Source organism: Epinephelus moara, chromosome 4 (genome assembly GCF_006386435.1).
Source record: "Epinephelus moara isolate mb chromosome 4, YSFRI_EMoa_1.0, whole genome shotgun sequence".
NCBI lineage: Eukaryota > Metazoa > Chordata > Actinopteri > Perciformes > Serranidae > Epinephelus > Epinephelus moara.
Genome location: NC_065509.1, coordinates 23,011,432 through 23,029,999, shown reverse-complemented (window position 1 = coordinate 23,029,999; position 18,568 = coordinate 23,011,432). Strand labels below are relative to the sequence as shown.

General features: G+C 41.5%; 1 protein-coding gene across 2 annotated transcripts; it reads right to left on the bottom strand.

Moving 5' to 3' along the window:
* Nucleotides 1-1,172: 1,172 nt before the first annotated feature.
* wfs1b (Wolfram syndrome 1b (wolframin)) lies at nt 1,173-11,421 on the bottom strand. Of its 2 annotated transcripts, none has more exons than XM_050042921.1 (10): nt 11,275-11,421; nt 9,786-10,181; nt 7,452-7,528; nt 7,117-7,261; nt 6,840-7,013; nt 6,584-6,664; nt 6,258-6,418; nt 5,855-6,091; nt 5,577-5,695; nt 1,173-4,124 (listed from the first exon to the last, which is right to left on the bottom strand). In XM_050042921.1, the coding sequence occupies exons 2-10, from the start codon at nt 10,177-10,179 to the stop codon at nt 2,579-2,581; spliced, it is 2,934 nt and encodes a 977-aa protein (XP_049898878.1). In that variant the 5' UTR covers nt 10,180-10,181; nt 11,275-11,421; the 3' UTR covers nt 1,173-2,578. The 2 variants fall into 2 exon arrangements, with proteins under 2 accessions (XP_049898878.1, XP_049898879.1); XM_050042922.1 differs by having other exon boundaries at nt 7,452-7,525.
* Nucleotides 11,422-18,568: the final 7,147 nt, after the last annotated feature.

The window sequence follows — 18,568 nt, the reverse complement described above, 5'->3', positions numbered from 1 at the left end:
ATCACGCTGCTCCTGAGATCTTTACATTGGTTTCCCGTCTATTGGGGGATTGATTTTCAAATACCACTGTTGGTTTATAAAGTACTGAATTATTTAGAGCCAAAATACATTTCTGATCTTCTGTCCTCTGGGACATGTTTGCTTTGTTTTCCCAGAGTCAAAACTAAACATGTTATTCTATTTTAGCCTGTTTTTTTTCTATCCTCTTAACCTCTTGGTTGTTTTGAATTGTTTTAATGTCATTTTATGATGTTTCTTTTGCTCTGTTGTCATGTTTTTGATGTTTTATGTAAGGCACTTTGAGTTGCTTTGTTGCTGAAATTTACTATGTAAGTACACTTGCCCTGACTTTTAGTTGTGTTTATGGTATACTAACTCCTGAAGGACATATATGACTCTCTAACTGCTAAATGCTCCCGTGTTCACCTGGTAGCTCAGTTGATGACTGTGCCTGCTGTTGAGTGTGACACAGGCAGAACAGCTAAACAATGAACTAAAACTCAATATAATGTTTCGTAAAGCTGAGGGGAGCCTCGGATGCAAGTTGTAATTCTGTTGGTTCGTTAGCATCCCATGTCACATTGTTTTGTTAAAAATGTTTATCATAGCAATTTAATGATACCTCTGTTTGGCAAGTATTGAGATGTAGTGCAGAAGTTAGTAATGGAAGTGGTTACACCTGTGTTTGGTGTGTTTAAATGTTGTGAAAAAGGTCCACTTAACTTCAGCATAGGGCTGCATCTAACTATTTCTTTCACTGTTTCCAACTCTGATTGGTCTATAAAAGGTCAGGAAGTGGTCAAAAACGTTGATCAGTGTTTCCCAAAGCCCAAGATGATGTCCTCAAATGTCTTGTTTTGTCCACAACCCGAACCTATTCAGTTTACTGCCATACAGGAGTTAAGAAACCAGGAATAACTCACATAAGCTGAAATCAGATCATTTTAAACTTAGTTTAGTTGTGAATTTGAGTGTTGAATGTTGTCTGTCTCTATGTGTCAGCCCTGTGATAGTCTGCTGACCTGTCCAGGGTGTACCCTGCCTCTCGCCCAGTGTCAGCTGGGATAGGCTCCAGCACACTCAAGGCCCCTAACAGGATAAGCAGTTATGGAAAATGAATGAATGAATGCAGTTAATGTTGAATAAAAACAGCAACAAGCACATGATTTCATTATGTTTATGGGTCACAGTATAGAAAACAGTAGTGACATCCTAACTTCAAACACATCATCACACAGGGACTGCAAATATTCAATATATTAAATCTCTGCACAGCAGAGAGGCAGACGAACGAGGGAGGAGAAGGCAGAGATAAAGTTGGATACCTGCTCTGTCACAGATCACGCATAGATGCAGCTGAGCTTTTTAAAAGGTACAGAATTAAAGACGTGATTTAGTCTATTCTCCTAAGTTATGTTTAGATTAAGGCACTTAAATTTCCACTAGCAACCATTTTAAAATCATGACATACTGCGCGTTCTGTCTGTTACATGATTTAAGCCTGACAGCAAAGGAAACCCTCACTAATCATCATCAGCAATACAAACTTTTGTGCGAAAATAAAAGAAAGTTTCTCTTTCGTAGTTTGGAGGCCACAAACAATGAGAGTACAGTTCAACAGGGAAACTGTAAAATGTAAATACTGATGATTTTGGCTACAATGATAAGCATAAAAATGAGTTCAGCACACAGTGTTTGTACAACGAAAAAAAATCACAATGATTTAGGGATGCACGATATTGGATTTTTTGCTCATATCTGATACGCCGATATGTAACAACCAATACCGATATCAATATATCCACTTTTCTCCCACCTAATTTCAGTGATCATCAAGTCTCTTCTGTAGTGAAATTAACATCATATTATGCATGCATACTCTGATGGGGACATGAAATACAATACTTTTCAATGTATGTAATATTCATTCATTGTGCAAAATTAGAGAAAGCATGTTGGCTGATCCTGATAGTTAATTTTAAAGTCGATATTGGCCGATACCGATGATGTAGCGATATTATCATGCATCCCTGCAATGCATTAAAAGAATGCTTCACCCACAAAATGACCATTTGTATGTCAATAACTCACCATGTGCTATTTTGAATTTGTGGCCTCCTATGACCTCAATTTATTAACAACGTTCACTGTCTTCATGAATTCTAGGTGACACAGTTATTTGAGGGTGAAATATTCCTTTAAAAAACTGCTGAGCACAAATGCAGCTTAAATTGGCTGAAATGCACATCTGACCAGAGCTGAGAAAGTTTACACCGTGCTTTTCTTACTTTAGTGTTAGGCAGTAAATTACATATTCTAAAAACCCTATTAGTCTGTGTTTCTCCCCTTTGAATATTTAATTTCATTATATTACGTGTTCTCACATATTTTGGCTCAAAAGCTATGAGAATGCAAACACACACTCGCTCAAGTTTAGATTTACAACAGGTCTGATACCACAAAGTGTCTGAGTATCCGACCTCTTGCAGTGTTAAGAAGGTGTGATGTACAATCATTAATGTTCTTCACTAGTATTATCATACATCTTATTTCTCCCAGAGGTGTGTTTGTCAGATCTCTACGCCGCCTCCTGAGTCACAGTCTCTGTTTTGGTCTCTGAGTGCTGCTCTAGCTGAGCGGTCAGGAAGGGGTTGAAGAAGAAGTCAAACCCGAACTGCAGGGCGCTCCGAGCAGTGCGCCTCCAGTCGTGTTCAATCTTGTACTGCCTGCGGCTGGGCAGGGGGGCATCGCCGCACGACATGCAGTGAATGGCTTTCAGCTCAAACACGGGCCATTTGGAGCCTAAACGGCCCTCCAGTATGGTGCTGAACTCCACCAGGCTTCCTGTCTTTAAGTACAAAAGCACAGACTTGAACTCGTTACTGGCTCGCAGAACTATGTCCTTGGTGGCATCTTCGTCCTCTACGATCGTCCCGTTCTTGGTCTTCCTCTCCAGCGGCATGCCCATGGTGACTTCAAATTTGTATCGATCAAAACGTTTGATGTGACATTCGTGCTTGGCCAGTTTTTTAAGTTTACAGAGAGGATCCTCTGGAGGCGGAGCTGGGGCAGGCAGAGGCTGGGGCTCAGCTGTGACATTTGCCGCTTCCTCACACAAAGGATATGGCTCACCATACAGACACCGCATCCAGTTCCCCACAAACAAAGGCAGCAAGTTGATAACCGACTGCGGCCCGTTCTCAATGTCAGTCACACGGACGTATTTGAAGCGTCCAGTCCAGGTGACACGATGTCCTTCGAGATGAGAGCAGAGGATCTGAGTTTGGGCCATGTTGGCCTCTTTCCAGGCCAGAGGCCCGCAGAGGCTGCTGTACTCAGGCCACGTCAGGGTGGAGTTATACACCTTCATACCTTCAGACCTGTACACGTACATCCAGCAGAAGAGCACCACTGCACTGAGCCACACCAGGATGAGCTTCACGATGCTGCTGTGTGACAGAGACCGAAAAACCGTGATGGGGTTGAGGCTGAAGCGAGTCCAAAGCCTCAACACCACTGGCACAAAGCAAATTGTCAGTGTGACCACCATCTTGGTCACCTCCAGGGCGAGAAACCACTGCACTAACTGGATGATGAGCATTGCGGCCAGGCCCAGTGAGAGTATAGGAAGGGCAAACAGGAAGAGGAAGTAGCCAACGGAGGTCCGGATGAGTCCTATTGCAGTGGCGTTATTAAGGAACACCAAGCTGAGCTCACACCAAGTAAAGCAAACCAGGTAGGGCACCAGGCACAGGTAGGTGCCCTTGAAGCCTTTCAGCTGGGCCATACGGAACAGCAGATAGACAAGGTGTCCGTACAGCAGACATGGCACCCCCAGGTTAAACAGCACTATGTCCCCTAGAGGCACAGTGATGAACGTCATCCCAAAGGCCCTGAGGAACCAAGGGAAGGAGTCTGGCAGGAGGTGAGTGAGGGAGCAGGCTCCAGAGAGGACTTCTGTGAGGAGGGCTTTACGAGCGAAGAGCTGAGCAGAGGCGTGAAGGCTCAGGAAGGCGGTGACGGTGAAGAAGAGAGCGATAGCAGCCAACTCTGAGCAGGGGATCCAGGATTTATCAGCAACAGGGAAAGAGAAAACCACAAAGATCACAGAGAGCAGGAAGTACCTGGAACAGAGAGAGACAGGACATGTTCATTTGGCTGCAGAAGCATTTTTAGTTCCATAAAACGTGTCATCTTGATTTCTTTCTCTTAAATTTACTGTTTATTTTGAGAATAATACTTCACCTTTACACCATTTCATCTACTTAGTATGCTCTTTCTATTTGTTGTTATCATGGGTCAGGTTAAAAAGGTAGACTTGCAGCTTGCTTCTTAAAGTTACATAGCATAACCTTTATAAAAATAAGTTTTAGTCATATTTGCTGAAACTGTCACTGCATCCTGTCAGTAGTACATGAGACAGATAATCTGTGAGAAGATCATGTTCCTCTTTCTCCTCCTTGTGCTCCAAATGGCACGAATATACCGGTTTCAAGGTATACCATGATATAAATGTTGACAATTATCATACCGTGTACATTTTCTTGTCTACAATATAAAAAAAAAAAAAAAATGCAACTGGACGACGACGTGTTTGCATGACTCCTCTTGAATTCGTGTGGTGGAGATACTGATGGAGAATGGAGCAGCGCAGCATGTGATCGAGCAGTGAGTGATGCTGTGTTAGAGACTCCTGGCTCCGATTGGCTGATTTCATTCAGATGCAGTGAACTCTTGCAAACACCACTAGGAGCACTTATACCTGATTTTCCACCAAGTTAGATCTGGTTCTTAAACTGGTTACGTTAAGGACTCTTGGAATCTTTGTTCCATCTAGTGAACCACACTGTGTCTCCACCAGTTTTGAGCGGAACCATTTTAATGAAGGATGCGTCATTATTGGAGGACGTTGCATAATGCACAACGGAAGTAAACAGTAGTAGCAAGATGGCAGATTGCTTTGATCAACTGCGAGCTGTTATCAGTTGCAGATCTTTGATTTAATCCAAAAAAACAAGCACGGACCAACTACTAATGATAAGAAGGCATAGAATGCCATTTCATGCAAGACTCCATCCTCTCTTTCCAATCTGTAGAATAGGACACGCCCACTGATGTCGTCATGGTTCGCACTTCAGGTCAAGAAAAATCTGCCAATTTTTTTGTTTTTCAGCTGGGAGCAAACTTTTAGGGTTCCAGACCAATTTATTTTTGGTTGAAATGCCCAAAATTATTAAAACTTAGGTGGACAAACCAGATTTTTTTTTTTCACAATTATGTGTCACATGTATTGACGTAACAATGTAGTGACAGTTTGCGCAAGTATGACAAAAAGTTGTTTTTTTTTACAGAAGTTACCTACTGTAGCTTTGACTGCAGTGACATTAAAACAATAAAAAAAAATCTGCATAATTGTATCTACAAGACGATGCTAGATGGAAATTCCGTTGTCAAAACCTGAACAAAACCAAACTTAACATTTGCAAACAAACCTGAGCAAACAATAAAATTCAAAGTAATGATTATCAAATTAATACTTTGTTCACATATATTCATGTCAATAGAGATGTTCTTACAGGTAAGGCTCCAGGTGTGTCCATCCAAAGTTAGTCTCAGCCTGCTCCAGATCCAGACCGGGTTCAAAGTGAGTCAACAGGTCTGTCAGTGCCCGAAAGTTTTCCCATGCTTTTGAATTCTGTAGAAAAAGATGCTAATTAACTTCTATTTACTTGTATCTTCTCAAGGAGGGACATCTATACTCTAGTACACAAATAATAATTTAAAGTTTTAATGAGAAACAACTCGACTAAGCTCTATCCAAAATGTTAATTTTTGTATAGGAAAAGTTACGAACCTGAAATACCCGCAGCGTGCAGATGACCATGGAGAAAAATGAGAGGTAGAAAACCAGCAGAGGGATGAGGAAGATGAAGAACTCGATCGTGAGGTTGGAGATGATGAAGAAGAAGATGAGTGCGTTGACGTGGTGCGTGGGGATCAGTGCGCTGAGCCACTGCATGCCGGCCCGTGACGCCCAGTCGATGAGGTGCTCTTTGATCTCAAGTAAGGCGTACAGAGGGAACTTGAGCAGCTGGGGGAACGACAACACAGGAGTCGGGTCAGAACATCGACAAGGTCCCAAAATCTGATTTCTACTTCTACATACAGGCATACATAGAAATAACATCAACACTGTTCCTCCTTCACGTTCTGTTGCTAACATTGGTTCATATTTTGAATGTCTGAGAGCTTCCTACCTTTTGGTGTAAAGGCAGTTCATCTGGATTTTTCACCACTACATCATCTTCGTCGTCGTCGTCATCACCTCCTGCCGCAGCCATGACTGGTGAAGGTGCAACACCCTGAGCGTACTTCTTAGTCATCTCAACAAAGTCGTCGAGACCCACTTGGCACCTGGCTACAAAGATGTAGAGAAGACACATGAATTGAATAAATACAAATAATGCATTTACTCCTTTGACTTGTTTTAGGCAAGAGGAATACATTACAAATTGCACATAGAAGATTGTATTAGTTAACACTTTTTTTTACAAGTCAGGTCCATATTTATAACCACACCTACCCTCATTGGTGACCATAGTCTCCAGGACTCTCCTCTGTTTCTTGGCAGAGCTGTTTAATGGACCTCGGGACACTGGTTTACCTGCAAATGAAGGAGAGACAATACAAGAACATGCAATTCATCTGTACTTCTTAGATTCTTCAAAGCAATCCGCAGCATGTTGAGTATACAGCTATATTATCATACATTACTTTTACCGAGCAACATAAAAGTGTACAGTGTCAGTGTGTTTAAATACAATACAGCCCTCCCGTACCCGGCTCTGTGTGGACATGTTCGACGTTCTCCAGCATCTCGGAGACAGCCACCGACTTCTTCCTCTCCGGGTTCAACTTCCAGTACATCAGAAGAGCTGCTTTCCTGACTCCTCTCTCAAAGCGCGTCTCCGTACACAGCTTCTTCACCTCCTCAAAGTTCTCCAGAGTGATCCCTGAAACACACACACGCACACTGATGATGGACAGGTATTCTCAGCATCACTTGGAGTGAAGTCTAAACCAGTAATGCTACTTTGCTGTGGGATATACTGGTACCTTTCCTGGAGGCTAAGCACTGCTGCAGTGTTTTGACGGCATCCCTGCGGCCTTGTTTAGCAGCCTGGATGAGCCAAGTGACCGCTGTGCAATTGTTCAGCTCCTCGTCTCTTTCTTCTGCCAGTGCCAGGAAGTAACGCCCCATCTGGACATACATTCAGAGACTCTTAGACTTGCGTGGCAAGCATTACCGTGACTTAGCCAACTCACGACCTGTCCTTCCCATCAATATGTCCCTCTAAAATAACGCTTGTCCTTACTTGTGTTATGTGTTCCATGCCCACCATATGGTCATTAAAGTCAAAAGCATTTGCAATATGTTCATTGACACTGACCTTAGTTTGTGCTTTTGCATCTCCTGACTTTGCTCTCTCCTCCAAGTCTTCGAGACTGACCTCCTCTTCTGGCTCTACTGAGAGAAACAGAATATCATTTACTACACACTCTACAGTAGACTTCTTTGGTCTTTAAAGGAATACTTCACCCACCAGGTGATCATTTCTACAGTATATCAGTTACACATGCTGTGTTACACTTAATTCTTGAAGAGAACTTTGTTTTTCTTGCTTTCACAGTGAACAAAGAGTCTAAAAACAGAGTCTCATTTATCCACTCATGTCCTCAGTACTTCCCAAACAGACAGCCCTTTCTGACTGGGAACTGAACAGAATGTGAAATGTTATCTATGCTGTCTTCAAAGCCAGACTCCACTGACACTGGCACTGGTCTACCACTGCCTCGATTGGGAGTTTGTTTGTTATTGTGTGACTTTGACAAATCTGAACTAACTCTTTAACACTGAAGACACACAATAATACAAACAAAATATTTTTTGATATAGTTTTATTTTTTTAATTTTTTTATGTCACTTCACTGTAATACAACCTTCAAAATGACAGAAAAAATACAATTTATGCCGAATCACGATACGAGATCCAAGATCTAAGAGGATATATAGTCTCATATCTCGATAACAATATAATATCCTCATAATGCCCAGCCCTGTTTGGAGGGTAAAGTATTACTCTAACAAAAGCTACACAATACCACAGATTCTTAATGAAACAGTGTCTAACAAATTTCCTTACTGTGTAAAATTTTTGGCTGTTAATGTTTAAGTAAAGTGTGTCTTCTGTAAATAGGTTCTTGACACAATGGGACAGTTATTTAATAATTATTTCTTCTTGTGGGAAAAAGTTTTATATCTGTTTGATGTCTTTGGTCCCAGTTGCAACTGTTTTTGACAGGGCAAGTGTATTTGTATAGCAACTTTCAATAACAACATCAAGACAAGATGAAATAGAAACACTACACAAACCAAGCACCCACAACACACACACACACACGCAAAGGTCTTCCTTCCAGCTGTCCAATCATGACACGGTGCAGTGAAAGCAGAGCGTCCTGGTAACTGAAACTGCTGACCAAGCTGTTTCCATTTCAAGTTCATGTCCACAACTGACAAAAATTATATGAATGTGGGGAAGCTTTAACTTTAACTGAACCATTTGTTTTTCATGCCTATAGCCCGAAATTTAAGACTGCCACTTTAATTAAAAAATAAATTAATTTTTCTTCAGGTGATTATTCAAAGTATAATCACATTTTTTTTTTTACTAATCTTTGGCTTAAAAATACTAGCATCTGGCAACAGTCCAGTTCCATGTGCCAGTTGGCGGCACGAGTGATCCCAAAGCGTCAGCGTGAGTCAGATCCTTCCAGAAACAGCTCCTGTCCTGATAAGAATGTCCCTTTGAAACCTGCTGCTTTAATTATCATCTTCTTTTGGCTGATGAGTTCTGCTACTGCCTCACTTGAGCTAGAGCTCACATGGAAAATGTGTCTACATCCTGTAAAGTAAGGTGTCACATTTATTGTGTCACATATACTTGTAGGAAAAAGATGGGGGCGGCAACAAATGTGGAAACACTTTCCAAGATTCAAAACGCCTACGAGCTGTAAGTGATACTGAGGAGTGTAGTGGTGGTCTGTCTGTGCCTGCTGGAAGCAAAAGGAAATTGAATGGGATCCAATAACTTTTATCAGATGCCCATCAATGCTGCTGCTCATACCGTGATCCTCCACCAGTGCCCTAAAATAACAGCAGCTGCTCGCTTACCTGATGTAACGCACATGCTTACACTGATGCAATCTGTCTCTAATTTTTCCTTTCGCTACATGATGATTATCTACACAGCTTGGCACATGGTACAGGGTGTGTATTTTTCAGGGGACAGGACTGAGTGTGAGTCCAACTGTGGTCCAAATTAAATGACTGCGGTGTTGGATTTCACATGTTCCAGTAATACTCCATATTTACATATCTAGATGTCACTGCAGAGCCATGCAACAAATTAAGATGTGATACTCCCAGTGCAGCTGACAGATCTCCTACTATGTCAACTTCTAATGCAGGATTTGGTTAGTGGGAAGTGAAATGGTCTGAAAAGACAGGGGTGAGACAGGTTTTTTTCCTCAAGTCAGCAGAGTGGGAGAGGCTGCTTTACATGTTGTGGTAAATGACTATGGTTGTCATGGAGACACTGCAGTACACACAGTAAACTGGGAGTGTTGCCTGCACTGATTGGTAGGGAAAAGGAAAGTGGAAAACTGTAAAGGTTTAGAGATTAAAAGTGTATTAAGGTCAAAGCTCAGAGTTTGATTCTGACCTGGTTCAGGTGTGGGAGGAGGCTGTGGAGAAATGGCAGCAGCTCCTGCAGCTATAGATCCAGTCAGGGGAGTCTCCGTAGAGGCTGCATTAAGCTGAGATCTGCCCACCTGAGAGGGGCTTCTGATGGGCTGGCGCAGGGGGGAGGCAGGCGGCGTGGACAGGGAGGAAGAACGGGAGGAAAGACCAGGAGAAGTCCGCGGGGAGGCAGTGGAGGGTGAAGATGAGGGCGTAGTTGGAGGTGTCGGCATGGTCAGTTTAGGCTTAGGGCGGTCTGAGGTTGGTGCGGTAGTGGTAGAGGATAAGCTGGAAGAGGAAAGGCCTGGCCTCAGGGTGGAGGGAGGTGAGGGGCTGGGTTTTGGGGCGGCTGAGCTGCCAGTCATTGACGGCTCCATGGCTGAAAAAAGACAACAAATCAGTCAAGAAGAAAACCCAAGGGTTTAATCACAATCACACTGATGTTTGTGAGTGTGATAGAATTCAGAATTCAGAATACTTAATTAATCCCAGGAGGGAAATTAGCAGGGGTAGAGTGTTTATAGCAGCAGAGGAAGCCAATGTTCAAGGCTAAACAGCTGACAGGGAGAGGGTATGAGGGAGCAGGAAGGAACAGTATCTGTGCTGACACCTGTGGTAGAGTAACAGCTGTTGTTAGAGGACACCTCTTCTTTTTATTTTAACATGCCCCCTCCACTCTCACTGCAGCACCAAAACAAAACACTAAATCCCCTCCACACCAAAGGCTTTAAGTTGGTGAAATAATATGACTAAATCAAAGCACTACTGTATTGCTGCAAAAAACAAACACCAAGAAGAGAAAACTAGAGTTTAAGCTACAAGAAAACATGACTTACTGTAAGGACAATCTTCATAAATGCACATGTTACAACCTCAGCTTTAACACAGTACCAACAGACACCTGTGGCTCTCAAACATGTGCCAGCATATTTTCATCCAACCCAACAACTGACAGCATTAGACTCAGACTTATCTGCCACCTCATAGCTGAACATTGACTTATGCTGAATAAACAAGCAAATTCCCTTTAAACCAACTGTTGATATCTTCACTGCAAATCTATGTTGTGTTTGCTGAAACTCTGTAAAGCATTTTGTCATGTGGTCTGCAGCCTATTTTGGACGTTATCGAGTGAGCCCTGAGCAGCTATATTGAGAAGGTGACATCCTTTAAGTGTCCTGACTGGAAACATCATGTGTCCTGTTGCATTTAGGGAACCCCCCCCACCACCACCACCATTAGCCAACAAACAGAAGCTCCTATGTAACTAATTTAACCCGTGGAGTAGACATGCAATTACTCCTGATACTACTACTAATTTGGCTGCTGTTTATAAATGTTTTCCACAGTGTATGTACAGCGCCAGAGGCTTTATGTAACCGACATACAGCTGACAGTCATACATGTAGCAGGTAGCTAAAATAACCACTGGTTTTGTTGCTAATGCTAACATATCACAACCGTCCGCTCACCTTTACCACGAGCACACCGGTTTATTTTAAATCCTCCGAGTGAAAAGGCCTCGAGAAATATCTCAGTTGCTTTGTTACTCAGTGTCCCAACTCATTCTTCCCTTTCGCTTTTGTACAAGTCAGCCTGTCCGCTGTCCCTCTGTGGTCAAACTCAAAACACACACAATGTACAGGAAAGTCTGCCAGCTGCTCCGCTCGGCGACCACGCCCACTTCGTGTTCTGTGTGTTGTGATTGGACGAAGAGGAGGACTCATTTTTTTAAAACGTGATTTGATTGGCTGTAAAGGTAGGAAGTGCAAATACTTTCTGCTAGTCGAGAGTAATCAACCGTTGAAATTCAGATAAAGTTGCTGGACAGTTGTTACAGTTAATTTAACATATAATACAAGATTAAATGTGTTAAAATGTAAAAATATGTGTCTATAATTGAGCTTGAAGCTTTTTAAACGTATTCTCTGTTTTATTATCGTTGTTCGATTTGGGTTTTTTCAGTTTGAAACAACGTGGTAAAGGTTTTCTACCAGGAGATGGCAGTAGACGACATCTTGTTTTCATTTACAAACAACAAGCTATCTCCCTTCAATGTTTTACAATCTTTAAAATTACATTAAACTGCATACATTATCCTGCCTATGTACTCTTACTGGCTTTTAATGTTTATTTTCATATTTTTTTCTCTTCTTTCTCCCTTTTTACTTCCACATGTATGCTATGATTGTGCATTTAATCTCTCTTGTGTATTCTTATCCTCATGAGAACTCATTCCTCATATGAGGACATCACATTTTGGGTTCACTTGACCTTATTCGTCATTCTGCTTAACCTAGACCTGTTGTCCTCGTGGCAGCCGTCTCTGACAAGTCAGTCTGCAGCCAATCCTGACGCAAAAGAGGACATGGTCCAAAACCTGATCACGTTTTGTAGCTGACACTTGTTTATTTATGATGAATGATGTTTGCAGTTTTATATGGCAACAGTTTTGACCTATTTTAGCAAAAGTAACAAGCTCAGACACTGTTAATTCAGAAAGACATTGGGACTTAAATCGTCTTGTGTTAGGACATTGGGTCTTTATTGTTGTCCCATTTTAGGACATTGGGACTTCATTATCATCTTGTTTGAGGATATTAGGACTTGATTATCATTGACAGTGTTTAGTTTTTATATTTATTGGGTTTGGAGTTTAAAAAAAGGCAGTACCACGACCTTAAAGCCATGTCGGCCTTGGAAATACAGTATTTTCAGAATATAGTATATCATTTAATAAATTAAATTGCTCTCAAAAGTTTCAGGTGCTGGAACCTAACATCGATGTAATTTGGTTTTCTTTAGGATTTATTGTTTGTCCAACAACCATGGTTAATCACACAATCCAATCTCCACAGTGATGTGCTCACAGCCAAATGTAGTTGGAGTTAATCTGCAAAGCAAGCGGGTACAAAATTGTGAAACCCTGCTTGGGTTTATTATTTTCAGCCAGGTTTACTTTGTGACAACAATATGTTCATTGTGCCCAAACATAAGGGTTTAGGTTTCACAATGCTCGGAGGTATAGCATTTTGCTCACATACATGTACAATGCACCCTGCTATAAGGTGCACAGGAAACCAGACAAGAAAAGGAAAACATTAATGTTCAGAAGAGGGGGGAGGCAAAAAGGGAAGCAGATCAGACAGTTAAACGACTTACAAAGAGAAAAAAGCAACAGGACTCGGGGGAAGGAGTGAGATTAAAGTTCTAGTCTGGGAATGAGAGTAGATACCACACTGTGGGAAAAGAAGGAAATGGGGGCAGTAATTGCTTAACTGCAGCTGCATTGAAGCAGTTATGCAAATGTCTCTCGATTAGTAGATTAATGCAATCCAGTTGAGAGGATAAGCATGACCCTTATTACTGGGTTTGGTCTTTCACATGCACACCTTCAAACTATATTAGGCAATCTATCTTTTAAACAGGCTTAGACACACATGCACTCACAGATGCAATTCCCAATAAAATTAGGCAAAGCAGCTCAAACAAGATATTTGTCATAATGAGCTTGTTATGAGTCCAAATCTTTTGATTATGCAAATCTCCAAGCAGATTTGTTTGGGGCCACATTGCCCCTGCCTCAAATGGTCACAATCGACACTTGCAGGTTTTTACCATGTGGTCTTGACTTGAAAATTGAAACAAGCTGCTCTTTTTTTCTTCGGTCTGCTTGTTTTCTTATCCTGTGTCCCCTCAGGGTGGTCATGACTTATTCTCGGGCTCATCTCGGGCAGCAGGCCCCACCTACGGTCTCCCCCGGCATTACCAATGATTCTCACGGGAAGAGAGACCTGAGGAGGAGGAGAGGTATGGTCAGTAACCATAGCAACCCAGAAGGGTTACGTGAGAACGGACATTGACTGCAGTGAAGATGAGTATTTCCATCACAAACGCAGCCCTGTAGCTCATTCTGACCTTTGAAGTTTCTCTATGCAGGGAAATGGGATGTAACGCTGGATGGACGTCAGCCAGCTGGTCAAATTCCTTCTAGTTACACACTATGTATTGTGCAAACATCCTACCAGCTTGTTTATGTTATGACACTGATATAAGAAGAGACAACATGTTGCCATACAATCAGCTACAGATTTCACTCTGGGGAAATTCTCAGACAGAACGTTAATCCAACTCTCGTAACGTTGGTGCCACTGACTAATCGCCTTAGAACATGAACCATCTTTTATTTGAGCCTGTTATTATAAACTCTGACGAAATGCTCAAATCACTGGCACTTCCTACACACTTTTTAAGTGGGGGAAAACTCAACTCCTTCCTGTGGCTTATGTCCCTTCTTCAGCTGCCAGCCCTCTGTGTATTGATCTGTGGCTATTTTGAGGCTTGTGTGGAAAAGACGAAGCAGAGAAAAAGGAAAATTAAGTGAAAGGAAAGATGGAGAATTGGAACAGTTGTGTGTAGTAGCCTTTGGTCACAACCCTTCAGGTCTGGGCTCATGCTCTGTTTGGAGTGTGCTGTGTTTTGTCTTAAAGGGGTTCTCCAGCAATTTAGTATAGCACTTATATAAAGCTGGCGGACTCACAAGAGACTCTAGTGTGGTTCAAGCTCCAGAGATGCTGAATCTCTCACAATGCAACTCAATAGTGTTTTTTATTAGACAGTAATTTCCCTGCCTCCTAAATATCCACTCTAGAGCCTCAGGATACATCCCTACAGCAGACAATAGCGCTCCACTTGACAAGTAAAGTGAACTTCAACATCGGTAGGGTTAAAGGTGTAGGTTTTGTTTCAACATTGGGAAGGAAACATATGAAATGGGGGTTTGGGAGTCCTCCAACAGGAAACTTTGACCATCAAACACTAAATTTCCTGCCATCTGTTAATTTTTAGTCACAAATATGTGCATTTTCTGCAGTCGTTTATGGTTGAAATGTCTTTGATTATTTATTATTTATTGAGGGGGACAAATGTACATGTTTTAAATACTGAGGGGGTGTGTCCTCTGTGCCAGTGGGGTGGCATGCGTCTTCAGCAAATTGTTAAAACAAGGATAAAAATCTCTACAGTTAATGAAGAGAAACGAGACAAAGCAGGGATGGAAATCATTACAGTTTGTGTGGAAAATGGTTCACAATAATAAGATGACTTTATTGAACACCACATTGTTTATGTGCAATTCAGGCCACTGGAACTGCACTGTAATGCTTATACAGCTCTATATGTCTCATTGCTGAGTCATTCTACTTGTGCTGTGGCTACATAAAATAACTTATATTATGGTCCTAGGCAGGGACAGTGTAGTGTACTTGTGGAGCAAAGCATTTGGACTGTCTAATGGAACATTTAACAACAGCATTTCCATTAAACACCGCATATTATACACATTAGGTCAGAAACAGAGAAAAATCCTTCTTATAGGTTGAAACACTCTCCACAAAAACTTCACTCTACACATGAGGTTGTTGTCTTGTTATGTTCATGTTATGAATTAAGTTTTTTGGGGATGCACCATGGAACATCAGGCTCAGATTTTTTCAGACTAACAGTGGTGACTCATGCCTGGGAAGCCTAATTGCCTTCATGTGAAAGTTTTACGTCACCGCAAGCACTCCAGACTGGGGGCTTGGGGTTACATTGTGGAAAATAGGTCAGTTTGGTGAGTGGCTTCAGAAATAAATGCAAAAGCATCCAATGTTTTCTATCTATGTGCTTAAAATAAATGCTGTATAGACGAAAGGTAGCTAGATATATTCCTCATTTGATCCTGTGGCCCCTGCTGAATAGCAGAGGCCACCTCTGAAAGCTATAATAAGTTTAATCTGGCAGCAGTCATGAATATGTTAAGCTTATTATGGACAGCTCTTATGGATATGCAGAAACCCTAAGATGATTATGTTAAGTTAATAAAAACAGTGACTCTTCACATTACTGTGTTACTCATAACTGGGCTGCGGAGATGGAAATAGGCTGACTGACTAGAGATTGTTTCTGTCTACCCATGGAGGAATCTGTGATCAAGACGCTTGTATAACTTGGACATTCAGCCTAGTCTGTACGCCTTCTCTTAGAAACATAACACAGGCTCAGGGTGCTTTTCACATCTACACTTCAATTATCACCTGAATCTAATAACTCCTTGGGTTGTTCTTTTATCTGCAGATGGGATATCACAAGGCCTGATCACATGGTTATTGTGACGCCAAATACAATAAAGTTTCCTTTATCCCTGCTATGTGAAACCTCCGTTATAGAGAGAGTGTGGTGCAAAACAGACCCACAAAACCTACCATGCTGCGGAAAACAGTAAAAATACCTCAGGCAGAACAATTAAAAAAAAAAAACACTCATTACCGCTCTCTGACATGCATTTGCTCTCTGAGTCAATCCTTCACCAAAACAAAACAGGACACACAGCCTTCCCTCTCTTCATCTCTCTCTGCCTGCAAACACAATGTTTTTTTTACTTTATCTCTCCATCTGGGTGTCTGTTTGCTAGCCTCAGCAGGAACCTGAATGGGGTGCAGCTTATACTCCAAACTCACCCCTTTTGCTTGTCTGCTTTACCTCACACAAAAATGTTCCATACATATGAAGAGCACAAGCTTATACAACCTTGAAAAAAAAAATGCTCACTGGGATTATATTAATTCTGGATTAGTGGGTGATCACTACAGGAGAGGACATGATGCAGACAATTGAAACTCATCACTGACTGTTTTCTCTTTTTCTTCCACTTCCTATGGCCTCAGTGCCCCGCAGCAATAGGCTGCATATGCTGCAGCCACAGAGAGCTGTGATGATGTGTGCGGTGCTGCCTGTGAATGGCAGACAGGCAGGCACAGTGTGGAGGGGCAGAGACAGGCAGCTGCGCGTAAGTAATGCATCCTGCAGAATCTGGGTCACACTCACACCACTTTCATATTGTGGGATTTTTTTCACCCACTTTTATGATTTGACGAGTCATATTGTCCTAGATAAATATACTGAATTAGGAGGCCCACGGTACCTGTAATTAAAGCTTTTCAGTGACAATGCATAACTGGTATAAAAGAGGATACAGTGAGTTTGCATGATAATGAAGATGATGGTGGTGCTTAGCCTTTAGTAACCTTTATTATAAAGAACTCATTCTTTGTACAGTGATGCACAATTACAATGAAAGGCAGTGAAAATTCAAAAACAGTTAACAACAATGTACTATTACAAATGCAAAGACATACATTTTAAAGGAAAAAAACGTATTAAGTGAAGACGTAAATAGAAAGGCAGAGTGTGATCTGTGATGAGAAGAACTATATGATGTTGTGTTGGTTGTCTCTTAGGCTGTGACATGCACTGACATATCTTGCTGCATCTATGGCGCTGACACTACTTTCTCCAAGTAGATGTTGCATTTTAGTCTGGTCAGACAGTTGATCAAAATCTTGGAGTTTACATTTGATTTTTGTTAAGAACTTTGTTCTGATGTCTTTGTGTGTGCTACATTGTAGTAAGAAATGTTGCTCTGTCTCCACCTGTCTCTAAGGACAGAGCTGTCTATTGATATATAAGGATATATACTGGCAGTCACCATCATCATTATCTAATATTCAAAGTGTAGTCTACACAACATGCCAGCATGGATGGATTACTGTATATGGGCCTACTGGGCACACGCCCAGGGGCCCAAAGTGTCAGTCCTCCATCCCCACACTTCATCTGCAAAATGTCACACAAATTACCGACCAGGAAGACACTCAATGTTACCACACAGTGATACCAAAATGACCAAAAACAGATGCAAAGGAAGTGCAGAGAGGCAAAGTAACTACAAAAACGGACAAAACAACCACAAGACACAAAATGACTACAAAGAGACACAAAACCCCCATAAAAGACACAAAATGACCTAAAAGAGACAGAAAGATGCAAATCAACAACAACAAAAAGGCAAAACCACTCCAGAGTCTGTGTGTCTTGCTCTTGTGTAGGAGAGGTGGTGGGGCCTTTTGCATATCTGTGCCCAGGGGACCATTATCTTGTAATCCGCCCATGCATGTCAGGTACAAAACAAATCCATAGCACAAGAGTGCTGATAACATAATCAACATTTCAGTGCAAAGTATTCAGACAATTTCTTCTTCACACAGGACTAGCAGTAGCTCTGAACACTGTCAGTTTAAATTGACATATTACAGATGTACATCAAGCTCCAGAACTCAATGGGAAAATACAGCTGGGGTCATGAAGTGGGACAGCTAACTCACTAACGGTGGAAACTATGAAATAACACACAAATGACAATAACTAGCATAAACCATCATGTTCTATACAGACACATAAAATGACATTTGCTATGGAACAGAAAACAGCAAGCTTAACAGCAAACTACTCAGTCCAGCACGCTACAGTACTTTGAAAATAAAATATGATAAGATAAAGACATGGTAATGAAATGATAAACATGATAAATATGAACAATAAGTGAATAAATAAAGGCATTAATAAAAACAGACTTGCAGCGTCACATCTTAGCTGTATAATGACATACTTTAACCAATCCCTACAATATGTTATAGGCCTACTATAAAAACATATAAAATAAACATATTATGTTATATTATATTATATTATTTCCATCCTTTGTTGATTGAGTTGAGCTCTTACTGACAATTAAAACAATATGTAATTCAAATATTCTCTTCTTTTAGTGTTGGTATCTGTCCGTGCCACCGTACGCCCTGACGGCGCACGTTGCTCCCGCACCGGCGGCGTGTCCACGCACTAACCGCGCGCGGTGTCATTCTTGAACACGCAGTCAGGTGTCGC

Coding starts and splice junctions, on each gene's coding strand:
- wfs1b (XM_050042921.1), bottom strand. CDS start 10,179: ATGGAGCCGTCAATGACTGGCAGCTCAGCCGCCCCAAAACCCAGCCCC. Junction 6,665..6,839: donor ACATGTCCACACAGAGCCGG/GTACGGGAGGGC, acceptor CTTCATTTGCAG/GTAAACCAGTGTCCCGAGGT. Junction 6,092..6,257: donor AACTGCCTTTACACCAAAAG/GTAGGAAGCTCT, acceptor TCGTTCCCCCAG/CTGCTCAAGTTCCCTCTGTA.